Raw genomic sequence first — 27,863 nt, forward strand, 5'->3', positions numbered from 1 at the left:
TGTGTGTGTGTGTGTGTGTGTGTGTGTGTGTGTGTGTGTATTGTTCGGGGAGCAGATCATTTATTCAATGCTCTAGGGCATTAGGGATCCTTATCTGACTATGGTGCGCGTGGAAGACAATAATGTTCAGCACTGATGCACTCTGCACTACTTCAGTTCTTAATGCTGAGTTACAATATTGTGGGTCAAAGGGCCTCTGCAGAAACGTAAAGTCTGGGCTGACATTCCAGTGTAATCCTGAGGCAGAGATGTATGGTCAGAGATGAGATGTTTGAAAAAAAGCAGTCCCATCTATCCTCTCAAGTGGAGGCCGAAGATACCACAGCACAATTTCGAAGAACGGTGAGGGATCTTAACCTGGAGTCCTGGCCAATATTTATCTGCCAATCAACATTGCAAAAGCAGGTCACATCACTGCTTGTGGGAGCTTACTGTGCCCTGTTTCAAATGGCTCAATAATACGTATTTCATTGACTGTAACAAGCCATGCTGAGGTTCATACAAATGTGACTCCTTTCATTATGTATTTTCATTTATAAATATTCATTAACAACCTCACTAAGGGGTAGCGCTACAAACAATCGATCTCGACCTTAATTATATTTTTGCATTACCTTGTAAGATTGACACCCAAGTCTTCCCATCACAGATATAAAGGTCTTTATTGAAAACATCAAACCAGAGGCGGCTGGCTTCAGTCTTGGTGCAGGACGGGTGGCTCCCAATCGTCACCTTTACATCTGTTTCTGATTTCAACAACAGGAGGAGGTCAGCAACATTCACATTTACCAGAGATAAATCATTGAGCTAGACACTGTGGCTTCACCATCTCTGGGTCAAAATCCTGGAATTCACTCCCTAAAGGTATTGTGAGGTGTTCAAGAAGGCAGCTCACCATCTTAAGGGCAACTAGGGATGGCCAATAATTGCTGGCCAGCCAGTGACGCCCATATCCCCAAATGAATTTAAAAAAGACTGCAAAGAGTACCTTGTATTTTATTTTGTCCAATAGTCATTCTTCCCCATTGGTAACAACAACTTCCATTCAATAGTGTCTTTAACATACTAAATTGTCCCAAAGTGTTTCCAAGGGGAGTTCTGACTAAATGTGGCCATGAGTCACATAGAGAAATATCAGAACTAAAGCTTAGTCAGGGAAATATATTTTCAAGAAGCATGTTAGAGGCAAAAGAGATAGAGAAGCAGAGATGCTTTCAAATGTATTCTTTCTTGTCAACATCAAGGCCAGTGTTTACTGTCCATCTCTAATTGTACTTGTGAAGGTAATGATGAGGTGCTTTCTTGAACCAATGCAGTCTATACAGTGTATATAGGCATGCAAATTGCTATTATGGAGGCAGTTCAAGGTTTTTGACGCAGTGACACTGGAGGAACAGCAATATATTTCCAAGTGGCTTCAAGTCATCCAGGCTTGGAGGGGTCCTTGCAGTTGGTGATGCTACTAATACTTACTTCAATAGGACTATCCATTAACTACTCACGCTTAAATATATTAACACTATTTCAATCGCAAGAAAAGGAGAAACAGTGTCATAAACACACTGCTATATCAGTGCTAATCACTGCAGTGTGAAGACAGGACTTCACCTTCACTGGGACTGTTCATAGGGCAGTGTTTCCAATGCAAATTGACTAGAATCATTTGTAACAGATAAATTGGTTATGAGGAGGTCAGGAAAGTTTTTTCCTTCATATTGGTAATCTCACCACAAGTTCTAAATTTAGTTAGCCAGCTTCCTCAGTAATGGTGCTACTCTTGGTAATGTACAATATAATGCAACTACATCTGTTCCCACGTTCCCCTTGGTGCTTCTCCCAGGCAGTGTTACATGGAGTACGAGCCCATCAGTTGAGGAAGGGTGGAAAGTGATGATCAACAGGATGTTTCTTTACCTATATTTGACTTAATTGCACAAGACTTCATGAGAAATGATTGGCACTGGCCAGAAGATATGATTTAATGGATGTGACCATGTTGGACTGTTGTTTGACTAGTCTGTGAAACAGCTCTCCCAATTTTGGCAAATATTCCCAGGTATTTTGCAGAGTTGACAGAGCAGGGTGTACCTTTGTTGTATCCAGCACCTCGATCAAGGCCGGGAGCTTCATCTGGTTGTAATCTTCTAATGTTTTTTTTTGTAATAGTTTGATAGAACTGAGTGGCTTGCTAGGGCAGTTAAGAGTCAAACACATTGCTAAGACCACATAGGCCCAGTTGGGGTTTTAGGCCCATCCAATAGCTTCATGATTATGATCACGGACACCAGCTTTTAAAATCTGGACTTATTTAATTAAGTGAATTCAACTACAATAAATAGCCATGGATTCACATCCCTGGATTATTCACATTCACATGGGCACTATGCCACCATAATCATATTGGGGACTTTAGAGTTTAGCGGCTTAGCGAGCTGAAGGCATGGTGGCCAGTGATGGAAAAATTAAAACTGGGAAAGCACGAGAGACTAGAAGTAAAAGTGAACAGAGATCACCAATGACTGAAGAGATTGCTGATGATGGGGAGAGGCATGGTCCTGGAGGAATTTGCAAACAAGGATCGGAATTTTTAAATGGAGGTTTTTTTTCAGACTGGGAGCCAACTAGACATATCCACGGGGACAGAAATTGTGATGATTCATAACTCATCCTCAGTTATCCTGAAGGCAATGACTCACATTCTGTGGGTGTCCCCATTCTTCCAATTCCACACCCAGAATGACTTCTGTTCATTTCTAATGTCTAGGCAACAATTTATTTTGATATAACACCTTAACCATAATAATGTGTACATAAAATGTTATCAGAGTGGAGAAAGGGGAGCAGCAACTGGATCTTCACGGGGTGGGGGGGGGGATGCTTGAAAGAAATGAGAGAAAGCTTGGTAGAAGAGATTATCTTGAGAAGTCTTTTAAAGGTGAATGGACAATAGGAGGGGTTTAGGAAGACAGTTCCTGAGGAAAATCCTCAAGGTCCTACAAGAAAAATGGAGTGAAAAGCTACTACAGTTCAGCTACAGAGGGTTACAGGCATTGAGAAGGAGAATTTAAGGTTTGCATGTGCAGAGTCAGATCAGATGTGGAGGGATTGTAAGTGAGCACAGGAGTACTGAATTCTATGTTAAGGAGACCTGCAACTCAGAATGGGTCCACACTGTCTTATTCTCAAAGCGAGGCCTTCCCGCAAGGAGGAATGGCTGAAGTTATCTTGAGCAGTAACCTTAGCTGAACTTTCTCATTTCTTCACTCAGGCCACTTAGTTGCCCACAGCAATCTTAGTTAAATTCAGATCAGAGCCAGGACCAAACACAGGATCTTCCCTGCCTCTGTGTGTTGATACCAGACTTGAAGTAAGTGCTACAAGTGTGAGAAGTGGCATCTTTCAGATGGATTGGTAAAACCAAGATAGCATTTACCTTATCAGATGGTTATAAAAGATGCCGTGGCATTATTTTGAAGAACAGCACAGGAGACATCCCAAGCATCCTGGCCAATGTTTTAACATCACTATAAAACAGATTTCATGGTCACACTACTGTTAATGGGAACTTGTGTGCAAATTGGCTGGCATACTTCCTGCAATAATCTTCCTGTGTTATCTAAATGTAACACAAATTAAGTACATTTATTCTGTTTATTAGAAGATTGTCAGTGTGTTTATTTGAAGCTAAACTAATATATACAGAGTAGAGCTACCTACAGGCACAGCTTGCACCTTGAGTGTTACAGTGCAGAGAGCCGTTTGCGTGTGGTCATGTGACAACGTTCCAGTACTTGGCTTATTTGCGTGCTGAGTTCTTAAGGGGACATCACTCCAAAGGTGATGATACAACACTTCCTACGTCACAACAGTGACCACACTTCAATAGAAGTACCTCAATTGATTGCAAAGTACTGCAAGGCACTAGAGAAATCGTCCTTTCTCTCCCTGTAAAAGGTTGGATGAACTGAAAGCAGAACGGAAGGTTTACATTGGCAGGGTCCTAACAATAGGAGGTGTAAAACCTTCAGGCTTGTTCTGGAGACTCCATGAATTAAAGATTAGTCTCTAGAACGTTTGAAAGGTATTAAAAGTAGCTGAAATATTTTCCTTCTTTGTCATTGAGCATTTTTGATTACTCGTTATACAAATGGGTTGGGAGAGGACGATGCTGTTTGACTAACCATTAGGAATCAATTGGTGGCAATGAAGTCTTTAGATTTTCCAATTGGGTGGGAAAATGGAATACCTGGATGATGGACATGTTGGGTGATCAATTAGAGGAGGGTGTGATGAGGAGGTAGGAGGTCCTGTGATGAAATATCTAGGTATACCACCAGCCAATTGGCAACCTTATCTATGTGCTCCACCTCCCTGAAAATTAATGATTTACTCTGTAAGGTAAGTCAGGTTATAGCCCTGCAGCATACTGGCAATAATCTTCTGATGTCAGCTATATTCAACCAGCAGTTAAAACTCAAACTCAGGCATGCCGAGCATAAGTCTCAAATAATGTCCCTAAGAGATGTTAAGGGGAGAAGTAATGGAAAAGTTCAAAATTATGAGAGATTTTAGTAGAGAAGGTTGAGGGGGCCTGTTCCCACTCACGAGAGGATCAGTAACCAGATGATACATTTAAAAGATTGGAGAAAAAATGTTGAGGGAGATGAGAATATTTTTATGCAGTGCGTTGTTGTGATCTGGAATGTGATACCTGAAAGGGCAGAGTCAACAGTGACTTTCAAAAGGGAGCTGAGTATATAATTGAAAAGGAAAATGTGCAGGACTGTGGGGCAAGAGCAAGGAATGGGACCAATTGGACAGCTCTTTCAAATATCTGGTACCCCACAAAAAGATAAATGGTGTCCTTCATAATTGATAATTTTCATATTGATTAATAGTGAGCTCATTAAGTATTAATCATGTTATTCTCATATCTGTGTATAGTCAGGCCCTAGCAATCTTATAGGAGTACACTTATATAATAAACAAACAGTTTGGTTTTACTCATTGTTATAGTCATACAGAACAGAAACAGACCCTTTGGTCCAACTCGTCCATACTGACCAGATATCCTAAATTAACCTAGTCCCATTTGCCAGCATTTGGCACATATCCCTCTAAACCCTCCCTATTCACGCGTCCATCCAGGTTTTAAATGTTATAATTGTATCAGCCTCCACTATGTTCTGCAGCTCATTCCATACACGCACCACCTTCTGTGTAAAAAGTTGTCCCTTAGGTCGCTTTCATATCTTTCCCCTCTTACCTTAAACCTATGCCCTCTCATTTTTGACTCCCCTGGGAAAAAGACCTTATCTAACCATCCTATCCATGCCCCTCATGATTTTATAAACCTCTATATGGTCGCCCCTCAGCCTCCTATGCTCCCAGGAAAATAGCTCCAGCTTATTCAGCCTCTCCCTATAGCTCAAACCCTCCAACACTGGCAACATCTGTAAAAAATAAAATATTCCAAGACACTTCACAGAAGCATTATCAAACAAAATTTCGCTCAGATCGGATTAACCTCATGTACAGAACTGGGGACAAAAAATAGTCTTCAGTAAACCCCTGGTGCTTGGGTGGAAAGGGGCCTCTTTTTGGGACGTTTAGCCCCTGCCACTGGTCTGCATATTTCTTGACAAATTTGAGGATTGACCTGGAGTGCCCAGAATATCCTGTTCGTTGTCAGCCCGGGGGAGTATGTATGGGAGAGGCAGTGAAAGGGAGTCAAACACCATTAAGATAGCATTAGCACACCCGAAACTGCCTCTCCCAAATACTTGAGGCAGCTCCACCCAACGTCATCATAGCAAAATAAAAGCAAAATATTGTAGATGCTGGCAAGCTGAAATTAACACCTGAAATTCTGGAAATACTTAGCAGGTCTGACAGCATCGGTGGAGAGAGAAACTAAGTTAACAATTCGATCCTGTACAACTTCTCAGAATTGGCAAGTCTGAGGTTCTGAAGGGTCATGTCAACTCAAAACATTAATCCCACTTCTCTCTCCATTGATGCAGCCAGACCTGCTGAGTATTTCCAGAATTACCTGTTTTTCTATCATTATAGTAAAGTTTGTTTTCATGAGAACCATCAGTATGAAGATTCAGTTCTGATTTTGTAGCTGAATAGTGTATTTAGCTCCAATGCAATGCATAGACAGCCACGTCTTCAAGTCTGCCAACCACACCAAGTTGCAAGGCGTATTTCATGGGAGCAGAATGGTACAAAAGGGACAGCGGGCAAAATTGTGACAGATGGAGTTCTGTGGGGGAGATGTGGAGTCATGCAAAGAAAGATACATCAGAGTAGGGACGTTAGGAATTGGGGATAAACAGGGAGATTTAGGGAATCCAAATCACTGAAAACTAGTGGACAGGTATAAGTAGAAACTATCATGGGATGTTGGCTCTTATCTCAAGAGTTCTGAATTCAAAGAGATCTAAGTTTCAGCCACACAGTTTGTAGAACTGCATTAAGTCTGACAGCCACGCCTCAGCAAGGACTTATTGACCCTTTGGGGGTGCACTACATCCACCAGAATGATCGTAGGGCTAAAAGGGTTAAACCAGAATTAGAATTAGATTTGGCAGCATCTGTGAAGAAAAAAATCAAGAGTTAACGTTTCGGGTCCAGTCACTGATGGAGTTGGGGCGTCATGTTGAGGTTGTACAGGACGTTGGTGAGGCTTCTTCTGGAGTACTGTGTCCAAATCTGGTTGTCACATTACAGGAAGGATATTATTAAGCTGGAGAGGGTTCAGAAAAGATTTACTTGGATGTCGTCAGGAATGGAGGGTTTGAGTTGTAAGGAGAGGCTGGATAAGCTGAGACTTCTTTCACTGGTGCTTGAGGGGTGACCTTATAGACGTTTATAAAATCATGAGGGGTATAGATAAGGTGTATTGCAGCTGTCTTTTCCTGACGGTGGGGGTTTTCAAGACTAGAGGGCAAATTTTTAACATGAGAGAAGTAAGATTTAAAAAAGACCTGGGGGCAACTTTTTTACAGAGAGGGTGGTTGGCATGTGGAATGAACTTTCAGGGGAAGTGGTGGATGCAGGTACAGTTACAACGTTCAAAAGGCATTTGGGTAAGTACATGAATAAGAAATGTTTGGAGGGATATGAAACAAGCACAGGCAGGTGGGACTTGTTGAGTTTGGGATTATGTTCGGCATCGACCGTTTGGACCGAAGGGTCCATTTCTGTGCTGTATGACTCCATGACTCTATAAGGCCCTAGGCTCTGGAATCCTTTCCCTACTTCTCTTTCCTCCTTTATGATGCTCCTCAAAACCCACCCAATTGATCAAGTTTTTGGTCATCCGATCTAGTATCTTCTTGAGTGACTCCATGACAGTGTTTTTGTTTGATGATGCTCCCTTGCACTTTTAGACTTTTCGCTCTGTTAAAGACTTATGTAAATGCAAACTGTCATTGTTTGTATACTGCTGCAGACAAATGTGATATAATACAAGAATTCAAGAACATAAGAAATAGGAGCAGGAGTAGACTATCTGGCTCCTCGAGCCTGCTCCGCCATTCAGTAAGATCATGGCTGATCTTTTTGTGGACTCAGCTCCACTTGCCCGCTCGCTCACCATAACTCTTAATTCCTTTACTGTTCAAAAATCTATCTTTGCCTTAAAAACATTGCCTCAACTATTTCACTGGGCAGGGAATTCCACAGATTGACAACCCTTTGGGTGAAGAAGTTCCTCCTCAACTCAGTCCTAAATCTCCACTCCCTTATTTTGAGGCTATGCCCATTAGCTCCAGTTTCACCTGCCAGTGGAAACAACCTCCCTGCTTCAATCTTATCTATTCGCCTCATAATTTTACGTGTTTCTATAAGAGCCCCCCTCATTCTTCTCAATTCCAATGAGTATAGTCCCAGGCTACTCAATCTCTCTTCATAAATCAATCCTGTCAAATCTGGATTCAGCCTAGTGAATCTCCTCCGCTCCCACTTAGTGCCAGTACATCCTTTCTCAAGTAAGGAGACCAAAATTGTACACCGTTCTCCAGGTGTATATACACAGAGAGAGAGATCACATGTGGACTACTGATGCTTTTTCCCAATATTGACCACAGGCAGATAACCTGCTCATGAAAAGCGAAAGTCATTTTCCGTAAGAGGGCAGAGCAAACAAATGGAAGAAGAGTTTTAAACATTTACCATCAAACCCTACTCATCTCGCTCCACATAGATGAGGAATCTGAGACGACCTGCTATCTTACCATACGGATGCTTCGCGATGTCAGTCTCCGATGGCTTGAGCGGAAGTTCCGTCAGGATCTTTGGGACTGAGAGAGCAGCTAATCTGGGATTGGGATTCGGGCAGATTCGTTGAGTAGCATCAGATCCCGGTAACAATACCAGCTGTCTCAGTAACCCCTGCAGTACAACAGAAGGAGCATAATTAAGATTTTTTAATTTTGCCTGTCCCTCTTCCCTCTCCTACTTGCCATTTTATTTATTCATTTATAGGATGAGGGTGTCACTGGCGAGGCAGCATTTATTGCCCATCCCTAATTGCCCAGAGGGCAGTTAAGAGTCAACCACATTGCTGTGGCTTTGGAGTTACATGTAGGCCAGACCAAGTAAGGATGGCAGTTTCCTTCCCTAAAGGACATTAGTGAACCAGATGGATTTTTCAACAAGTGACTCTAAGACTCCTAATTCCAGATTTTTTATTGAATTCAAATTCCATTATCTGCCGTGGTAGGATTTGAACCTAGGATCCCATCACATTACCACACTGGATTAACAGTCCAGCAATAGTACCACTCAGCCATCACCTCTTCTATCTTTTTCTACTGATTCTCCATTTGGTTTGGTGTACATTGCCCCTTGGATCAGGGAGCAGCTCGCCTTCCATGGTGACCTCCCCAAACTTTCATTGCACAGATAACAAGGACAAGCCTTTTCTTATTCGTTGTAGACCTTTCAGTGTCATTGGTAAATCTGGCATTTGTCGTCAATCCCTAATTTCCCTTAAGAAAGTGATGGTAAGCTGCCTTCTTTGTCAGATACTTTACAGACTTTTAAGCGAATTCTCGGATAGGCACATGGATGATAGTATAATGTAGGGTATGCAGGGTAGTTTGATCTTAGTAGCATAATAGGTTGGCACAACATCGTGCTGTACTGTTCTATGTTCTTGAGCCACTTCAGCATTTGGAGTATAAGAACACAGTGCTGTTAGAGAGAGAAACCCAGGAGTATGACGCAGCAACACTGGAGGTCCAGCAATATATTTCCAAGTCAGGATGGTGCATGTTTTGGAGGGGAACTTGCAGGGGCTGATGTTTCTGTGCATCTTGTGCTGTTGTCCTTCTAAATGGTGAAAGTCAATGAGTTGCAAGGTTCAAAGAATCCTCAGTGAGCTACTGCTCTGCATCAGTGCGTCTGTAGTGAAAGGAATGAAAGTTGAAGGTGGTGGATGCGATGCCAATCAACCAGACTGTGTTATCCTGGATGTTGTTGTGATTGGAATTGCACTCATCCAGACTCGTCCATCACACAGTAATCCATCACACTCCTACTCAAACACACTTGTGCTTTGTAAAGGCTTTGGGAGTCAAGACGTGAGGTACTTGCTGCAGAGTTCCCAACCAATTCAGGGTGGCACAATGGCTCAGTGGTTAGCACTGCTGCCTCACAGCACCAGGGACCTGGGTTCAATTCCAGCCTTGGGTAACCGTTTGTGTGGAGTTTGCACATTCTCCCTGTGTCTGCATAGGTTCCTCCCATAGGCCAAAGATGTGCAAGTTAGGTGGATTGGCCATGCTAAATTGCTCCATAGTGTGTAGACTAGCCATGGGAAATTCAGGGAAAGGAGAGTGTGGGTGGGATGCTTTTCAGAGAGTTGGTGTGGACTTACAGTGTTTCCACACTGTAGGGATGCTATGGTATCCCATTGACACTTTTTTAAGTCCTCAGACACTCCTGGAGAATGGAGCAGTGTTAATTCATGTCCAATACTAACTGGCTGTTTCTGAGGGTAGAACACTTTGGGATGTTGATCCTGTGAAAAGAAAGAGCCAGGTACCTCTCTCCAGAAAAGAGAAAGCTAAGAGCTGACCTCACTGCAATCTTTAAAATTATGCAAGGATGGCTGTCAAGAGGATATTTCTACTTGTGGGGGAAGTGGAAAACTGGGAGCCATCAAGAGAGGAATGTCACCAATAATCTAAGAAGAAAATGCCTTTGCCAGGAAAGTGGTGAGGTTTGGAACTTGCTACCATTTATAGATAGGATGGATATATTAAAAGGGAGCTCGATGAGTGCATGAGGGAGAAAGGAATAGAAGGCAATGTTGATAGGACATGATGCAAAGTCACCAATTTATCTGTCCAATAGACTGAGGTGAACAGAAAACATTGACCAGGTTTTTGTGTGGGGTTGGTACAGTGACTCAGTGGCTAGCACTGCTGTCTTACAGCAACAAATACCCAAGTTTGATTCCACGCTTGGGCAACTGTCAGTGTGGCGTTTACATATTCTCCCTGTGTCTGCATGGGTTTCTTCCCACAGTCCAGAGACGTGCAGGTTAGGTGGATTGGCCATGCTAAATTGTCCATAGTGTCCAGGGATATGCAGGCTAGAAAGGTTAGGCATGGGAAATGCAGGATTACATGAATCTGCCGTTGGGTCTGGGTGGGATGCTTTTCAAGGGTCAGTGTGGACTTGATGGGCCAAATGGCCTGCTTCCACACTGTAGGGATGCTATAAATCTATCATAAATGGGGCTTGTGTTGTGCACAGACACAGGCGTGGAGCATTTTGGCCAAATGGCCTGTTTCAGAGCCACAAAATTCTATGCTCACCTATTTTCGTCTCTGTCAACCTGTGTGATGATATGGAGAAACAGAATACCCAGCTTAATCTCCCTGATTGTCCTCAAAGAAGTGAAAATTGGGCAAGTTCTATAGAAGAATATCAGTCACATGATAAAGACAAAACATTTACCTCTTTAAGCCTGAACTGCAAATCCCATGGATCAAAAGCTTCAAAGCTCTTCCAGCATGTGCCTGCTATTTACTTTTGCACAGTCAGTAGACATATTGATGTTTAATATTTCTGGATTATCAGCAATCCACCCACACCCCTATCTTAAGTGTTCCCTCCCTCCACCACCAATGTACAGAAGTGGCATCCATCCACAGGATGCATTATAGCAATCCACTGAGCTATCTTCCAAACACATAGCCTCTACCACAATGAAGACAAGGGCAGCAGACATGTGGAAATGCCACCACCTGTAAGTTCTTCACCAAGCCACCCACCATCCTGATGTGGGACTATGGGCAGAATTTTCTGACTACAGTTAAGTTGTTCTGTTGAGACAGATTCATGGCACGCAGTCTGCCACAGTTTGGAGTGACTTTTCTCATGTGACTGTCTGCTCCTTAACTCATGAACTACGAAACCAGGCTCTTGGATACCCTTCTCGGGGAATCCCACAGCCAGAGAGGCAGAAGCACTTGCCACTGTTGGGCCATCACTGGTGCCATATTTAAAGCCCAGCCACTCAGCACTTCAGATTCTGCAAACCAGGCACTGGCCCTCACTCCATGTTGCTCTTCATGATTACTCAACACTTGGCTCAGAGGAAAGGAAAGCTCACTCCCCACTTCACAGACAAGGACCTGGAGGTCTTGGTGTACAGGCTGGTGGACAGGAGGTCAGTCCTTTTTCGAAAGCAAGTCATTTTCTGTGCTGTGCGATGTATGTGCGACCATCTTTTCTCTGCCACCTCACAGGGCTAGCTCTCCCTCAATCTCTGGCACGGTAAACGCCTGTTTAAAGGTTCATGGACAGCATTTCTCACTATTTCAGCTGCACATCCATTCAGTGGTTACCCTTCCTGCCCTCTGCACTTCCTACTCACTCACTGGGGGCACCTCACTACCTCTCCTGCATGACCACAAACTTCCACCATACTCAATCCCTCCCATCGCCATATGGCAGGAAAATGTGGCTCACCCCTCAAACCAATGTCTTAACAACATCCAGACAGTCCTACCTGTTATCTCTGGACAGTTTGCACAGCCTGTGGTACCATGGCCCAGTCACTAGACTGCAAGGGCACGGATTCCTGGATTCTGGAAAGGCTACATGCCTGACTAAAGGCAGCCAACCTCCTGTTGTGAGACTAGACAAGGTCCTTGACTGACGGTGATGGCACTCCCAACGAAAGGGAGTCCCACTTCACCCGATCTGAAGACTGCTCCCTATTAACGTTTACACACGGCCATTTGTGTGAAGCACATGCATTGTGTTGTGACATATGCTGCTGGATATATTGGAGGTGAGACATTGGCATAACACGGTGCCATACAGTGACATGTCCAGCCCTTTGACCGCTCAGTGCTCTGAACCATGATGAGTTGCCTGCTTCTCCTTCAGTGCTAAAAAGCAATGCAAAGCCATAGAGGTTGACAGCACCTTGCAGACCACCCTGTGCACTAAGAAAGCGATGTGACCCAGACAGGGATCGGCAGTCTGTAAGCCAGTGCTGACCTCAGTGACTGTGTGCTAAGAGAGCAATCTGAGATATACAAATGTAGGAAGCCTCCAAGTTTGCATGAAGTGAGTGAACCCAGCAAAAGCAAGCGAAGATTCATAAGATGCGTGCCGTGCAAATGCAAGTGTTCCTGCACACAAAGCAACCTAGCAGAAGCGTGCAAGTTGTAGATGTCCCTGAGTAGCAAAGTGCTGAAGATCTGAGGTGGTGTCTAGAGGTTGGTCTGAGAGCAGGACCACGGTGAGGTTGGTGGTCTTCCAGTGCTGACTTGGTGGATGAAGGGGTCAAGGAGGATGGTGGCCGGGGAAAACGCAGGGACCTTTGAGCAGAAGAAGCACTTACTCGATGGCCAGGACTGGCATTCAGTAAATTTCAGCCCCTCTGCTTTACCCACCTTGGTAAAGGAGAGGAGAAATGGACGTGATATATGAGTAAAATACAAATTGGGGTTTAAATGAGTTGCAAATGCATGGAAATAAGACGGCCACTGCTCAGTGACGAGATTCGGAATTTGACATTTATGGCTTGTAGGGAAAACTGGGAAAGTGGTTCTCGATGCCAAGAATCCGATCTTTTTATTCATACTGTATTTTCCGACCTTCACAATACTCATGCCACGCAGAGGAAAATTCTGCCCTATGCTGCTGTTCATTCCATGTCGTTGGGTTAAAATCTTGGAGCACCTTCCCTAATAGTATAGATGCATGCTTCGGGGACTGCGGCGGTTCAAGGAGGCCCCTCATCACCACCTTTTCAAGATCAGTTCACCACAGGGAAATAACACCTACATCTCGAAGATATTTTAAAACTCTAAACAACAGGCCAGGACTGGTACCAGCAAGTCTGGTATGGTAATTGGCAAGACATCAGATTGCAGGAAATTCTTAAATGCGCAGACTTCATAGAAAAAGGAAGCATGTCCAACTTTTTGGCTTTGCTGTAACATCCATAATTTTTTTTTGTTAATTATTGTTTTCATTTGGGAGACTGGGTTTCACAGTAAATCTTGTTTGTAGGAATCATTGTTTGGTAGATTTACTTGGCATGTAAAGTTTTATCTATAAAGTTGGGTCCAGTTGTCTCTGGGGCACCAGATCAAAGGCTGAAAGGTTTCCTTTATGACGCAGAGTGGCCAGAATCACCTTTGCTCCTGTTCAGAGCGGACAAGAAACTAGTCCTCGGCCTGAATTTAGTGAAAAATACTCAGGCAACGCAGAGGACGGCTTGATGTGAGAGCTGTATGGCCTACACTAACACAGAGGAACAGAGGTGCGCTCCAACATGGAGGAACCTTTTCAAAACTTTAATGAAGGAGAGATTCTTACAGTCAGACTGCCATTTTTGGGTGCTGGCAGGGAGTTGGTGCCCAGGAGAACCTCTCTACAGGGCAGCTCTTGCTCCCAAGCGGGGAGGGAGGGTCTAGGAACTTGGGACCTGGAAGCAGAAGTAGATCATTCAGCCCTTTGAACCTGCTCTGCCATTCGATGAGATCATGATTGTGGTTTCAACTCTACTTCCCTGTCAAACCCCTGCCATAATCCTTGGTTTCTTTGTCTACCAAAATTCTATCTCAACTCCGCCTTGAATAAATTTAAAGAACCAGCCTTCATCACTCAGAGGACAAAACCATGTTTTAAAAACAAAATCAGTAATACTTGGAAATGAACATATTGGATGCACTGGAGTTCTACTTTGAGATATACAAGATGAGTTGCACCAGTTTGTCATATTCACAAGTTTTACTGGATTTTCCTTCTGGGTAGCTGCTCTGGAAAGGATTCCACCCTCTGATGATCGTTTGAGAGAAAGATTTCTCTTCCTCCCAGTCTGAAAAGGGAGATGACTTATTTTTAAATTATGTTGTCTAAGCCTGCCCAGAGCACTAGGCCTCTCCTTGAGTCTGTCACTCAATGGCTACCTCCAAGGAGTCAAACTGCCCTCGACTGGTATAGAAAACTGGAGTCTAATCTGAAAATCCCACCCTATGTATTAGCACACAAAACAACATTCAAAATTATCCATTTAAAAATCATCATAAAGTTCTGCCACATTCCATGTGTTTGACTTACCCCAATACCTCAAAAAAAGGCAACCTCATTCACAACCTTAAGCAATTTATAGCCACGGTTAACAATATACTAAAATGCTTGGAAATCTGCAGTTTAAATCAATGTTTGAATTGTTTTAAACTGTGGCTTGTAAAACAGATCTTTCCAGTGTGACATTGTGTTTGTGAGGTGCCTGCTACATTGTCCTAGTCTCTGTCTCTGTCTCTCCCCCTCTCTCTACCTCTCTATCTCTCTTGTGATTTCTATCTTCTGAGAGGAGACTGAGATATCTTATCCAAATAACAGTCAGACTGAAAGACAGAAACTGTTGGAAATATACAACATTATTCAATATCTTTCCAATGCATTCCTTGAATGAAGTTGTAAGTTATAGCCCAAGACAGGACTCTGATTATTCTTTGTATCCCAGTATAGCATCTGTTTTTACTTCGGATTTCCAACATTCCTCTCCTTTGATTTTTGCAATTCCCAGTCAGAAAGGTTTCTCCACTTTGACTTTGATGAGTACAACTGCCCCATACACCTACTGAAAACAATCCTTTCCGCCTCCTCCTGCTCCCAATGTAGAATCGAGATTTGGCAGTGTTCAGCTGTTCAGGGAATAAAACATCCAGGAACCTGTGGAGAGCATAGTTCCGTTTTAGACACATGGTCAAATCTTAGCAATATCTTAGAAGATGAGTGGGAAAGAGAGATAGAGGAAAGGGGAAGAGAGAGGAATAGAGAGTGGGTGAAGGGAGGGAGAGAGAGAAAACAAGAGTGGAAAGGGGAGAGGGAGGGTGAGAGAGAGGAACAGAGAGAGAGAAGAGAGAGAGGATTGGAGAGAGAGAGAGACAGAGGAAAGGAGAGCAGTTGAGGAAGGGTAGAAAGGAGTGAGGGCGAGGAAGAATGAAAGAAAATTAGAGAGAGAGGAAGAAAGGAAATGAGAGAGGGTTAGAGAGGGGAAAGAGAGATAGAAAGAGTGCAGACATACAAAAGTAGCAATATCCCACAGAGCGAGCAGGTAGGCAATCTGAAGCACCATGCCGGAGGCATAATTAGTCATAGAGTCATACAGTACGGAAACAGACCCCTCAGTCCATGCTGAACAAAATCCCAAATTAAACTAGGTCCACTTGCCTGCTCCTGGCCCATACCCCTCCAAACATTTCTTATTCATGTACTTATCTAAGACCTTTTAAACATTGTAACTGTACCCGTAACTTTTTCTGGAAGTTCACTCCACACACGAGCCACTCTCTGTGTAAAAAAATTGCCCCTCATGTCTTTTTAAATCTGTCTCTTCTCACTTTAAAAAATGCCCACTAGTCTTGAAATCCCCCACCCTAGGAAAAAGACACCTGCCATTCACCTTATCTATACCCCTCATGATTTTATAAACATCTATAAGGTCACCCCTCAACCTCTATACTCTCCAGTGTAAAAAAAGAATGGCTGGCTCAGTTTGATCAGAAATCAGTATTAGGGAAGCAGGTTGAAGTCAGTTCAAATGTGTTGATTGAGAAAGATGTCTTGGATCCAAGGATAGCTCCAGCAGCCACTGACACAGATGTTCTGCAGCTCTCTAACTCAGAAAGTATCTTGGCCTTTCTCAAGTGAGACTGACTATGATGGCTAGACCGTGCTATTAGAATGAGTGGTGGTAGCTGACCAAAAGGTGTACTGTATGGAGACCCTGATAGTGCCAGGGGTTGGCCAAGGTTAGGATGCAATCGACAAATCATTTCTTGCCAGATTGACTTTAATTACTAGGAACAGTTTGCACGTGGGCAAAGAACTTGGCACTGAAGTCTCCACACTAAGCACGGAAATTTGAATTTACATTGTTATGATGCCTAAGAAAAACACCATCACAGGAAGGAGCACACAGCAGTAATTCCCGTATCAGCGATCCATGACCTAAAATGTCTCCACTCCAGCCGACAGTACTTCTTGAGAATTGGCCAACACATCTGCGTGAAGATTCTGAGCAATGGATGTGAAACATTGACGATGAAGTAAAGTAAAAGGGAAATCCTCTGTGATCAAGGGATGCCAAGTCCCAATCTGCAATGTATCTTCACGTAAAAGACATGCAGAGAAGGAGGTCACTTGCTCCACAATGCCCATGCCAGATCTTTGGGAGGGCTATCTCTTCACTGCCAGCCTCTTGCCCTTTACCCCGAAGCCCGGAAATATTTTCCCATTTCAAGCATATGTCCAAATCCCATATGAAAATAATTATCGAATCAGCTTCCACCAGGCTCTCAGGAAGGACATTCAGATCATAACAGCTCACTGCTCATCAAAACTCTGGTTTTTCTCTTAAATCTGTGCCCACTAGTTACCAATGCACCTACTACAAGATACAATAGCTCCTTATGTGCTCGAAAGAAACCTTTCATGATTTGAAAAAAGCCCATGCTTGTCCTTCTCAGCATCACGTGGAGTCACCCCAGCTTCAGTCTAAACAATTTAAACCTTTTAAATATTGATTCTGATTCTTCTGCTATGACCCTGGCATGTGATCGATAGAACATTCTACCAACCCTGATGCCAACTGTACCTCTGTTGGAAGGAGAGATTTTGTAAATTACTCACATGTCTATAGGTGGGCAACAGTCTATGGTGAGAGACACAATGTTGGCCGTTACAGCCAGCACCAGAGTGTGCCAGCGCCGATCAGCTAGGCGGAGGTCTCGAAAGGTGGCCCTCTTCCTGTGGCTGTAGGGGTGGTCACCGTGGGAGAACTCAAGGTGGAGCTTGTCAGACGAGACCCTCAACCCCAGCAGCATGTGGTTCGAACTCTCCTGGAGCAAAGTGAAGATGTATTCGTTTTTCTGGAAAGGAAATGGAATTTGCTCGATAAGCATGAAGAGCAGGCTAACCCCATATGGCCATTATGCACAGTCAATCCCAGCTACCTACTGGCCACCACATCACTGTACTTGCTGTAGCACAGAGGTCACCCCACTCGCTCTGAGTTCAAAGCTCATGGGATCAGGTCCCACTCCAAATATTTATACAACTGAAACAGGCCATTCAGACCAAAAAAGCCATGCTAGTGATAATGTTCCTCACGAGCCTCTTCCATCCTCACTTCATCTAACTATATCAACACATCACTCTATTCCTTTCTCCCTCATGCTTCCCTTTAAAGTATTCTGTGCTATTTGACCCAACTGCTCCTCATGGTAATGAACTGCCGTCTCACCACCCTCTGAGTGACAAGGTATCCCCTGAATTCCCTATTGGATTTATTAGTGACAAGCTTATATTGATGACCTTCAGTTCTACACTCTCCCATGAGTGAAAACATCTGCTCTACGTCTATGTTGTCAAAGAAAGGATTTTGTAGCTTGATAGATGCGTATGTGCCTCTGAGCCAGGACCCCTGGTTCAAATCCCACTCGAGAACCTGTTGACCATGGAAACAGTGTTCATCATGCAGTTCAATCAGTTGGTAGCAATTCCTATGTTTTTCTGCTATTCCCCAAAGTGGAAAGTATAGGTGAAGAGACCTGCAAACCCTTTCCTGACCTGAAAAACATGCATCCTCTTGGCTTTCTCTTCTCAACAGAGAAGAACTCCAGTCCGTTCAAACTTCCCTGATAGGTATGACCTTCCTGGCGTCATCCTGGTATCATCCTTGTAAATCTATTTTGCACCTTCCTTATAATTATTTTCATAATATCAAGATGGGACTAGAAATATTACAGCAATCTAAGTGTGGATCCAAGAACTAACCAAAGTCTACACAATGTACAGATTAGAGTCAAGAGTAGGCTATTCAGCCCCTTGAGTCTGCTTTTCCTTTCAATATGATCATGGCTACTCTGATGCATCCTCAACTCCACATTCCTACTTACCTCAAAATGACTCCCTTGTTAGTCAAAAAAATTAACTACCTTTGTTTTCAGTTCTATCTGACTCAAAATTGAACCAAAGTGCTTTCTGAATTTTTTTATTTAATCACTGTCTCTATTTTAAGCAACTTGTGTACCTCTTCCCTGAGATCTTCATCCCCATTTAGACGGTTAAATTCCAGGCAGTATATATTCTTCCATCAAAATGTAACATCACAGCTTTTGTTTACATACCACTTCACACTTAACTGGAGAAATTAACTTGCCAGTCATTGATTAAAAAAAAGAAACATAGAAAACAGGAGCATGAGTAGGCCACTGGACCCATCAAGCCCATTCACACGATTATGGTTGATCCCCTGTCTCAATTCCCACTCTTCTCCCCAAACCGCTTCGCTTCTAGAATCCATTTCTTTCTTAAGCACATTCAGTGACTTGACTTTCTTGACTTTATGTGGTAGAGAATTCCACAGGCTCATCACCCTCTGAGTGAAGAAATTTCTCCTTATCACAGTCTAAAATGCCCTACCATGTGTCTTGAGGCTGTGACCATTTGTTCTGGAGCCCAGAGTAGGGGAAACATTCATTTCAATGAGAACCTCGCACATTCTTCTTACTTTATAAATCAAATAACCATTCTGCAATTTATTAAATTATTCCTGCATTTTGCTGGAGGTCTCTTCTGCATTAACAATATCTCCCAATTGGTGTCATCAGCAAATTTTTGAAATTGTAACGCATAATTCATTCTACTCCTCCGCACAGTACTGAGCTGCAAGCTTTTGGATGAATCATTGAAGGGTGCCCTCATCTGGCCTTTCCAGTGTTTGTAAAAGATCCTTGGAATTTTGAAGAACAACACATGGTACGGTGGCTCAGTGGTTAGCACTGCTACCTAACAGCACCAGGGACCTGCGTTCAATTCCAGACTTGAACGTGTGTGGAATTTGTATGTTCTCCCTGTGTCTGTGTGGGTTTCCTCCGTGTGCTCTGGTTTCCTTCCACAATCCATAGATATGCAGATTAGGTAGATTGGCCATGGGAAATACAGGGATAGGGTGAGGACCTGGGTCTGGGTGGGATGCTGTTTGGAGGGTAAGTGCAGACTCAATGGGCCAAATGGCCTCTTTCTGCACTGTAGCAATTCTATGATTCTGAGGAGATTTCCCGAGTGTCCTGGCCAATATTTAGCTCTCAACCAACAACACTAAAACAAGGCAATTTGGCCATTCCTAAACGTTATTATTTGGCCCATCAGTTCACTACAAGACTAGGTCACTTGGTCCTTTCCACTGCCTGTTGCTCATAACTCTGCAGTTCCTGTTTCTTCACATAATTGGACAACTCCTTTCGAAAGCCATAATTAAATGTGCCTTCAACGTATTGTCAGGCAATGTATAACCACAAAATCATATAAACAAGATTCCTCTCACCATAAATCATTGTCTGCTGATTCTTGACCATTCCTCTAACTGGAGCAGTTTCGCCTTATCTACTCTGCCCAGCTCCCTCACAATATTGGATACTTGAGTTGAATCTCCTTGCAACCTTCACTTCTGTAAGGAGAGCGCTACCAGTTTTTCCAATCTATCCACATAACCCATAGCCCCCATTCTTGAAGAAATTCACACAATTTTTCTCTGTAATCCCCTTTAATGCCTTCACACCCTTCCTGAAGTGTGGTGTCCAAAATTGCACGCAGCACTCCAGTTGAGGCCAAACCAGTGTTTTATAAATGTCCACCATAATCTCTTTGCTTTCGTGTCTGCCTGTATTTATAAAGCCCAGGATCCCATATGGCTTTCTCAAACTGAACCTACTCCCTTGAACAATTTATGGCAAACATACCCCAGGTCACTCTTCTTCTGCACTCTTTAAATTTGTATCCTTTGCTTTACACTGCTTTTCCTTTTTCTTCCTGTGACAAAATAGAAAATATCTATTGCTTTTCTTCACATAGTTCGCAATACTTACAAGTTTATGCCATGTGCATATCTTAAAGTTCTACCTACACACCCAAGTGCAAATTAGGTATCCCATTTCCAAAAGTTCCCACACTTCGTTAGGGGTATTCCTACGTCATGAAAGGCAGTTTACAAATGCAAATCCCTTGTCTTTCTTCTACTGTTAACTCCCATTTTCTCTAAACACTCATTGTTTGAAGAATTAAATCATAGAATCCCTTCAGTGTGGAAACAGGCCCTTTAGCCCAACAAGTCCATACTGGACCTCAGACATCCCACCTAATCTACACATCCCTGAACACTACGGGCAATTTATCATGGCCAATCACCTAGCCTGCACATCTTTGGACAGTGGGAGGAAACCAGAGCACCCGAGGAAACCCATGCAGACACGGGGAGAATGTGCAAACTCCACACAGACAGTCGCCTGAGGCTGGAATTGAACCCGGGTCCCTGGTGCTATGAGGCAGCAGTGCTAACCACTGAGCCACCATGCCACCCCAAATTAATTTACATTGACTGTACAGATGGCCTCCATCATAATCTGGTAATCTCATTGATTAGTGAATTTTGCAGGTCTTATACACTTCTTTCAGGGTCAGCTAAATCCTTCCTATAGTCAGGATGCTACACAATACTTGACATGGAATTTTATTTTATAGTGACATAAGGTTTTCTCAACTTGGAACTTTGTATCTATTCTTCTCCTTTGCCTGATGTAGCCTAACATTCATAAATGCCTCCTGCCACTCAGGCACCAAAGGCAAGAGTCAAAACCACAAGCTCACCCAATTGGCTGCTGCCATTCAAAAAGGCAGTTCCCAAACCACCTCTCCAGGACAATTACAAGTGGGAAATAAACACTAGCCAAGCCAGTGTTGCCCACGTTCCCTGAGTGAGTAAAAGAAAGTGCGGAAATGGGATTTAAGAAAGCGAGACTTTACAACTGTTCACCAAAAGAACTAAAAGGACCCAGTTTACCCCTCCAAACCCAGGGCCTCTGAGCTTGGAGGTGCATCACCACCAGATATTCCATTTTGCAATGATGTTAGAAGCTGTAGCTCCAGTGATCACCAATCACATTGAGTGGAATCTTGGGTAAACAAGAAGAAAGAGTCTGGCATTTCTACAGCACCTTAGTACATCACAAGCTTTTTGCAACTAATTACTTGTTTTGAAGCACAGTCACAAGCCACATTGTGGACAGCAAGCTCCCACAGCAAGGTGATAATGATGTAATTTTTTGTTAGTTATGTTGGATGATAGAGAATTTTTGGCTCAGAGACTAGAGAGAACTCTCTGATTCTTCTTTGGTGTCATGCCTAGGTATGTCCTACACTCTGAAAGAGCAGGCAGAACTTTCAGTTGATGTGTGAACGAAAAGGCAGCTCTGACTGACCATGCAGCACCTCCGATGGGATGGGACTCAAGACATATGACCTTCTGACTCAGAAGTGAGTGCTATCACTGAGCTGTGAAATTCTTTATTCATTCACGGGATGAGGGCATCGCTGACCAGGTAGCATTTATTCCCCATCCCTAATTGCCCCGAGGACAGTTAAGGGTCAACCACTTTGCTGTGGGTCACATGTAAGCCAGACGAGGTAAGGATGGCAGTTTCCTTCCCTAGAGGGCATTAGTGAACCAGATGGGTTTTTCCCCCTGACAATTGACACCAGATTCATGGTAATCATTAGACTCTTAATTCCGGATAGTTTATTGAATTCAAATTCCACCATCTGCATGGCGGGATTCGAACCCGGGTCCCCAGAATATTATCTGGGTCTCTGGGTTAACAGTCCAGTAATGACACCACTAGGCCATTGCCTCCCTGTTGATACTCCCAAATGTCTCTTTAATGCCATCATTGTTGCATTCTTAAACAATACTGATTACCATCTCCTTTAATAAAAGACTAACAAGAACCATGGAAGTGTCACCACCAATGGAACTCATTAATACCCCATTAGTTATGGCCAATTTTGACAGTACCTTCAGTGGCAGGTAGTTCACTTTCAGCGTGATAACAATGGAGAATTCGGCTGGGAAGTAGCTACAGATCTTGAAGATGCGAGAGGCAGGGAAGCTAGCTGCTTTCACATTCTGACTGAGTCGCAGGCCACGGGCTCCATGCTCCTGAACCATCCTGACCCCATTCACTAGTGGCCAAGGCCCTTCAATAATTTCAGACAGGAGATCCTGTGGTCGCAAATCTGAAACAAGGCATTAGTGTTAACAACGGTAACAGCCATATAAGTCCAATACAGGCTACCTCACAAACACACCACTCTAACACGGAATAAACTGCAGATATTTTCTAACCAACCTGCTCTGAAATGTCATGACACACCACAGGGGAAGGTCCAGACTTGAACCCAGGCCTCCTGACTCAGAGAGAAGGATACAACCACTGCACTTTAAGAGCCCCACAATAAACCGTGTCCTACCCATAAAAAGCATCAAAACCTATTGAACAGCTGTGTTTAACTATATTTAAAATCCTCATTAATTGCTTGTAAAGTCCAAACATGGTGTCAGAGAGAATTACAATACTTTACTTGATTATACCGCAGCTAACAATCAGCAATATTCGGTTATTAAGCCGAATGCTGAATATTTAATTGTTTTTTTTTCCATTTCTCTTTTCAAGCATGGATGTTAAAACATTCAAAATTCATGGTCAGATTCTTTGCAGCATTCTGCAGTTACCAACAGCTTGAGATAATTGTGTTCATGTGGATAAAAAAGCAGAATTCAGTGCCTTTTATCCACTTCTCTGTCTCTCAATAAAGTTTCTCTTCTTGTAAGAAGCAACAAAAAAGACAGGAGACACTTTGGAAAAGAATAATGAGAAAATTTACATAACCAACTTTTCCCAGGTTTCTCTGTTGAAGTGGACTGGTCATCACCACAGCTTAATACAAAAAAAAAGTGCTCAGAAATACTTCAATTGGTGCTTTGAACCAGAGAGTAGATTGATTTCTCTGCCCCTTTAAACAGGGTTAGGGTGTTTCCACACATCTAATCTGTCATTGCCATGTGCTTTCTGGTATTACGATTTAACATTGCCATGTGCTTTCCGGTATTACTACTTAACATTCAGGCAGTTGGAAGCTTGCTTGTAGCATACGTTAAATGCAAGCTATCACCTTTTATTTCATTGAATTGATGTTCATTGCAGTTACAGCTCTGTCATTTTACTTCTGATTTTACCCAACTTGTTGACCCACTGAAATCCTGCTTTAGACTATGGTCTGTATTGGTATCCTTTCGTCGTCAAAAATGCCATTATAGGACACATTCGCTTGCTACAGGTACCAGACCCTCAGAAGGCATGGTAATTGTAGACTTTATATGCTGGTACATAATTATGCTTGGCAAAGTTTGATTCACTATTACCTTCTGGCTGATCAGGAGACACTCCTGTTTTTATCACCAGCTATAGTTGGACTGCAAGGATTTTCAGATTTAAAACAAAGTTGACCTGTTTGGCCATTTTCATGATCAGAATATCTCAACTTGAACATAGAAATACTGGCTCAGAGATAAGTGCACTGTCACTTCATCACAAATCTCCCAAATGACACATTACTGTTTTTGTTTTTCAGTGATGATCATTGTTTTCATAATAAATGGACATTAATTGTCTTTAACTGGCTTGGTCCTTTAAAGGTTTGTGGTCAATTTGACCAAAAGTCTGTGATAATCTATTGGAAACCTATAGAAGTGTCAACAGAAACTTCACAAATTCCTAACGAGTGAGACAACATTTCTGAGTTTATGTATCATGTTAATATTCCCCTTCTGTTATCTGTGGTTGAACTGAACTATTCAGAACATTGACATTCTATTTGAAGCTGAACTATGTTTCTGACCCCATATCCAGTCCTTCATTAAGACCAGTCACATCTATCTCTGTAGGTTGCCCATCTTCACCCTGAAGTAAATCGTCTGCTGCTGAAACCTCACCCCACCTTTGTTCCTTTGAACTTTACTGGTCAAAAGGGTCTCCCGACCAAGGTTTGCCTTCTGTAAACTTGAGTTAATCCACACCTTTGTCACTCCTAACTTGTAGCAAATCCTGCTCACCCATCAGTCCAGTTATTGTTGAGTTACTCTGGCTCCATTGTAAAATTCTCATCCTTGTGATCAAATCTCTCAATAGCCTCTTTCTTTAACTTCCTCCAGCACCTACAACCCTCCAAGATCTCTTCACTCCATAAATTCCAGCTTCTTGACCATCCCCAAGTTTTCAGTAGCTCCACTATTAGCAGATGTTCCTTCAGTTGTCTAGGCCGTATGTTTTGGAATTCCTTTTCTAAACCTTTCTGCATTTCTGCTTCTCTCAAAGATGCCTATTTTAAAAATAACCTCTCTGATAAAGCTTATGGCAATCCATTCTAATAATTCAATGACAAAATCAGAAAGTGACGGAAAATCTCAGCAGGTCTGAAAGCATCTATGCTTTCAGAAAGCAGAGTTAACAGTTTGGATCCAGTGACCTCCCTTCAGAACAGAACTAATACTTTGGTGTCAAATTTTATCTTCTAATGTTCCCATGAAACTGATTGAAATGTCTCATATGCTCTGCAAGTTGTTGTTATTTCTGCATTTTTACTGGTATAATCCTTTATACATAGTCTTATAGGAAGCGAAGCAGTTTGCCTGAAGACTGTTCATGGAACAGACAGGAATCATACACCTTCAGCCAATGCAAGTCATTTACTTTTACACATTTAAAATAATCTCCTGTTCCTTGAGTTAGCAGTGGTCATCTTCAGGTTAAGGATAGTGAAAAAAAACCTCTTGATATAGCACAACTCAAACAGTAATCTTTATATTGATTCAATAATTAAACATTAGATTTTATTTCCATTTTCAATCTGACCCTAAATTTTGACATTCTTCATTCCCTTATTGTTATGCTGGATTATTTACCTATTTCATTAGTCTGTCTCTAAAATATATTTGTTTTTCACTTCCTTCCTTCATTGCACTCTGCATAATCCTCAATCGATTGATATTTATTCACACACAGTTACTCCTTTAAATATGTTCTTTTCTCCGACAGTATGTCAAGTTCTAATTCTTGCCTCGCCTGATTAATCCAATGTATCCTCAAGCCTACAAACTATCCCTTTGTTTTCCCCTTTTTTCATCCTATGTTGTTGGAGAGCATCTTTAATCTCCACAAACCCTTTCTCACATTTCCAATAATGGCTTACAATTAGATCCCGTTTAATGCAGAAATAAACTGTGACAGGTTGCTTCAGGGAAGTACGTGGCTGACAGATTGTCCTATTTGCTCCTCTCACGCTGTTTATTATTGCATTCGTTGCTGTCCCTCACTGTTCATTGCCCTGCTCACGGCTCTCACTGAAGCTGTCACATTCTAACTTGTTGCACTGCGCATTTTCCCATGCTTACCCGCCACAGTGAGCCCTCCTCACCCACTGCACTGTATATTATCTGTTCTGAAGAAGGGTGACTGAACCCAAAACTCTGCCCTTTCTCCACAGATGCTGCCGTACCTGCTTGAGTTCATCCAGCTATTTCTGTTTCTACTTTTGTTTTGGCACTGTATATTATCCTACTAACCCCTACATATTGTCCCATTCTCATTTGTCGTAATGTACGTTGTCATATTCTACCTGTCACACGCTGCATATTATCTCAATCTCCCTTGTTGATCCATAACTTTCTCAGATTCCCTGGTGGCTCTATTTTCTCAATCTCCTTTGTCGCTCTGTATATATTCCCATTCTCACCGGTCACTGTACATTTCTCAGTTTCCCTCGCGGCCCCATACATTTCTCAGTCTCCTTTGTGGGTCTAATTTCACTCTCCCTCCTTTGTCACACGATTATATTCCCGTTCTCACCTGCCACTATACATTTCTCGTTCTCCCTTGCCGCTGTATTTGCTCCGTCTCCCCTGTCACTGTACACATTTCTCAGTCCTTTGTCGCTCTGCGTATCTTCCCGTTCTCAGCTGTCACTCTCGGTGTCCCTTGTCGCACTGTGTCTTGTCCCATTCTCTGCCGTCCCTCTGCGCATTTGTCCCTGTTTCTCTGCACGTTCTGACCTAGAGACCTCACCCAGCCTTACCTGTGCACGGACTGTATGATGATGTGACCAAACTGCAGTGGGATCCCAGGTGCAGGATTGCACAGAGCAGCAGGAGAGTAGACATTGGGACCACCGCAGTCACATCCCTAAACAGGAAGCTTCCTCCCGGACGCCCCGCGCCGTGCCACCATCTCCCTGAGCGGCTCCTGAGCGGTAGACAGAGCTGGACCCTGTCTCCTTCATCTCAGGAAGCCCTGTGGCACCCCGGGGCTGGCCGGGGTCGCGGGCAGGTCAGGCTGTTCCAGTGTCCCTGTGTGGATCCCAGCGAAAGAACACTCCAGTGTTTTGTGAATACCCGGTCCTCAGGAAATCTTCAGAGCTCTCTCAGGGGGAGGACAGGAGCAGGATCTCTGGTCTATTTGGAATCCCCTGTTATCTTGCCTTGGGAGAGCAGAGCTCCAGTCAAAACGGACTGAGATTCCTTTTCGCTCACCACGCAACAGTTCTGTGTGTGTGTCTGTGTGTGTGTGTGTGTAGAGAGAGAAAGACAGACCGAGAATATGAGACTCGCGTCTAGTCATCTCCTTTGCCCAGCCCCTTTAAACACACCGGTGATACCTGAGCTCTCGGAGGCCGCTAACTGGCAAAGAAAGAATACCCGCTCTCTGCAGCTTTCATCTAATTGCCAAGTCTGGGACGAGAAAGGTAGAGGAAATTCCGTCCCTCGTAGCACGGCAAAGTCCTGGCAAAACCAGCGTTTAGCAATAGGCAAGCCTTCCTGCTCCTCTGATGCTGCTTGGCCTGCTGTGTTCATCCAGCTCTACACCTTGTTATCTCAGATTCTCCAGCATCTGCAGTTCCTACTATCTCGGCCCCAAAATAAAAACGCTGCGCGCTCCTGTTTAGCTCCGACTCACCGAGTTTTACTCACAAGCAAACCTTCCGAGCAACCAAAGCGAAACGCTTCTCGAAACGTACGCGGAGAATGCTGGCGAAACTCAGCAGATCTTGTGGAGAGAGAGAGAGATGAACTCTGTGGAAACTGACTGAAAAGAAAACCAAAGAACTGCGGGTGGTAGAAGTCGGAAACAAACAGGAATTCATGGAGAAACTCAGCAAGTCTGGCTGGCTCTATGGACATATATGAACTAACTCTGTTAGTTCCTCTGTGTTTTTCTCTCTCTCTCTCTTTCTCCGCAGAAGGTGCCAGACTTGCTGAGTTTCTCCATGAATTTCTGTGTTTGTTTCAGATTTCGCAACAAGTTGCCCTTTACCCTCAAAAAAAGTGGCTATATCCCAGGAGAGGGCCATCAACAGAGCTGGTGGCTTTTTACCTTCACAGCGTCTTGGCTTCTTTCCAATTCTTTATTCAGTCTCCTTTT

General features: G+C 43.2%; 1 protein-coding gene across 1 annotated transcript in view; it reads right to left on the reverse strand.

The window, feature by feature from the left end:
- Nucleotides 1–26,605, reverse strand: part of tspearb (thrombospondin-type laminin G domain and EAR repeats b) — a 59,406-nt gene extending 32,801 nt beyond the window's left edge. The window contains exons 1-6 of the mRNA XM_048598694.1: nucleotides 26,521–26,605; nucleotides 22,406–22,626; nucleotides 17,185–17,423; nucleotides 15,132–15,222; nucleotides 8,244–8,400; nucleotides 615–746 (exon numbers count right to left, since the gene is read on the reverse strand). Of these exons, the coding sequence (XP_048454651.1) occupies nucleotides 615–746; nucleotides 8,244–8,400; nucleotides 15,132–15,222; nucleotides 17,185–17,423; nucleotides 22,406–22,626; nucleotides 26,521–26,605 (925 nt within the window). The remainder of the gene's footprint in view (nucleotides 1–614; nucleotides 747–8,243; nucleotides 8,401–15,131; nucleotides 15,223–17,184; nucleotides 17,424–22,405; nucleotides 22,627–26,520) is intronic.
- Nucleotides 26,606–27,863: the final 1,258 nt, after the last annotated feature.

The sequence above is a fragment of the Rhincodon typus genome, chromosome 7 (genome assembly GCF_021869965.1).
Source record: "Rhincodon typus isolate 14 chromosome 7, sRhiTyp1.1, whole genome shotgun sequence".
Taxonomy (NCBI): Eukaryota; Metazoa; Chordata; class Chondrichthyes; order Orectolobiformes; family Rhincodontidae; genus Rhincodon; species Rhincodon typus.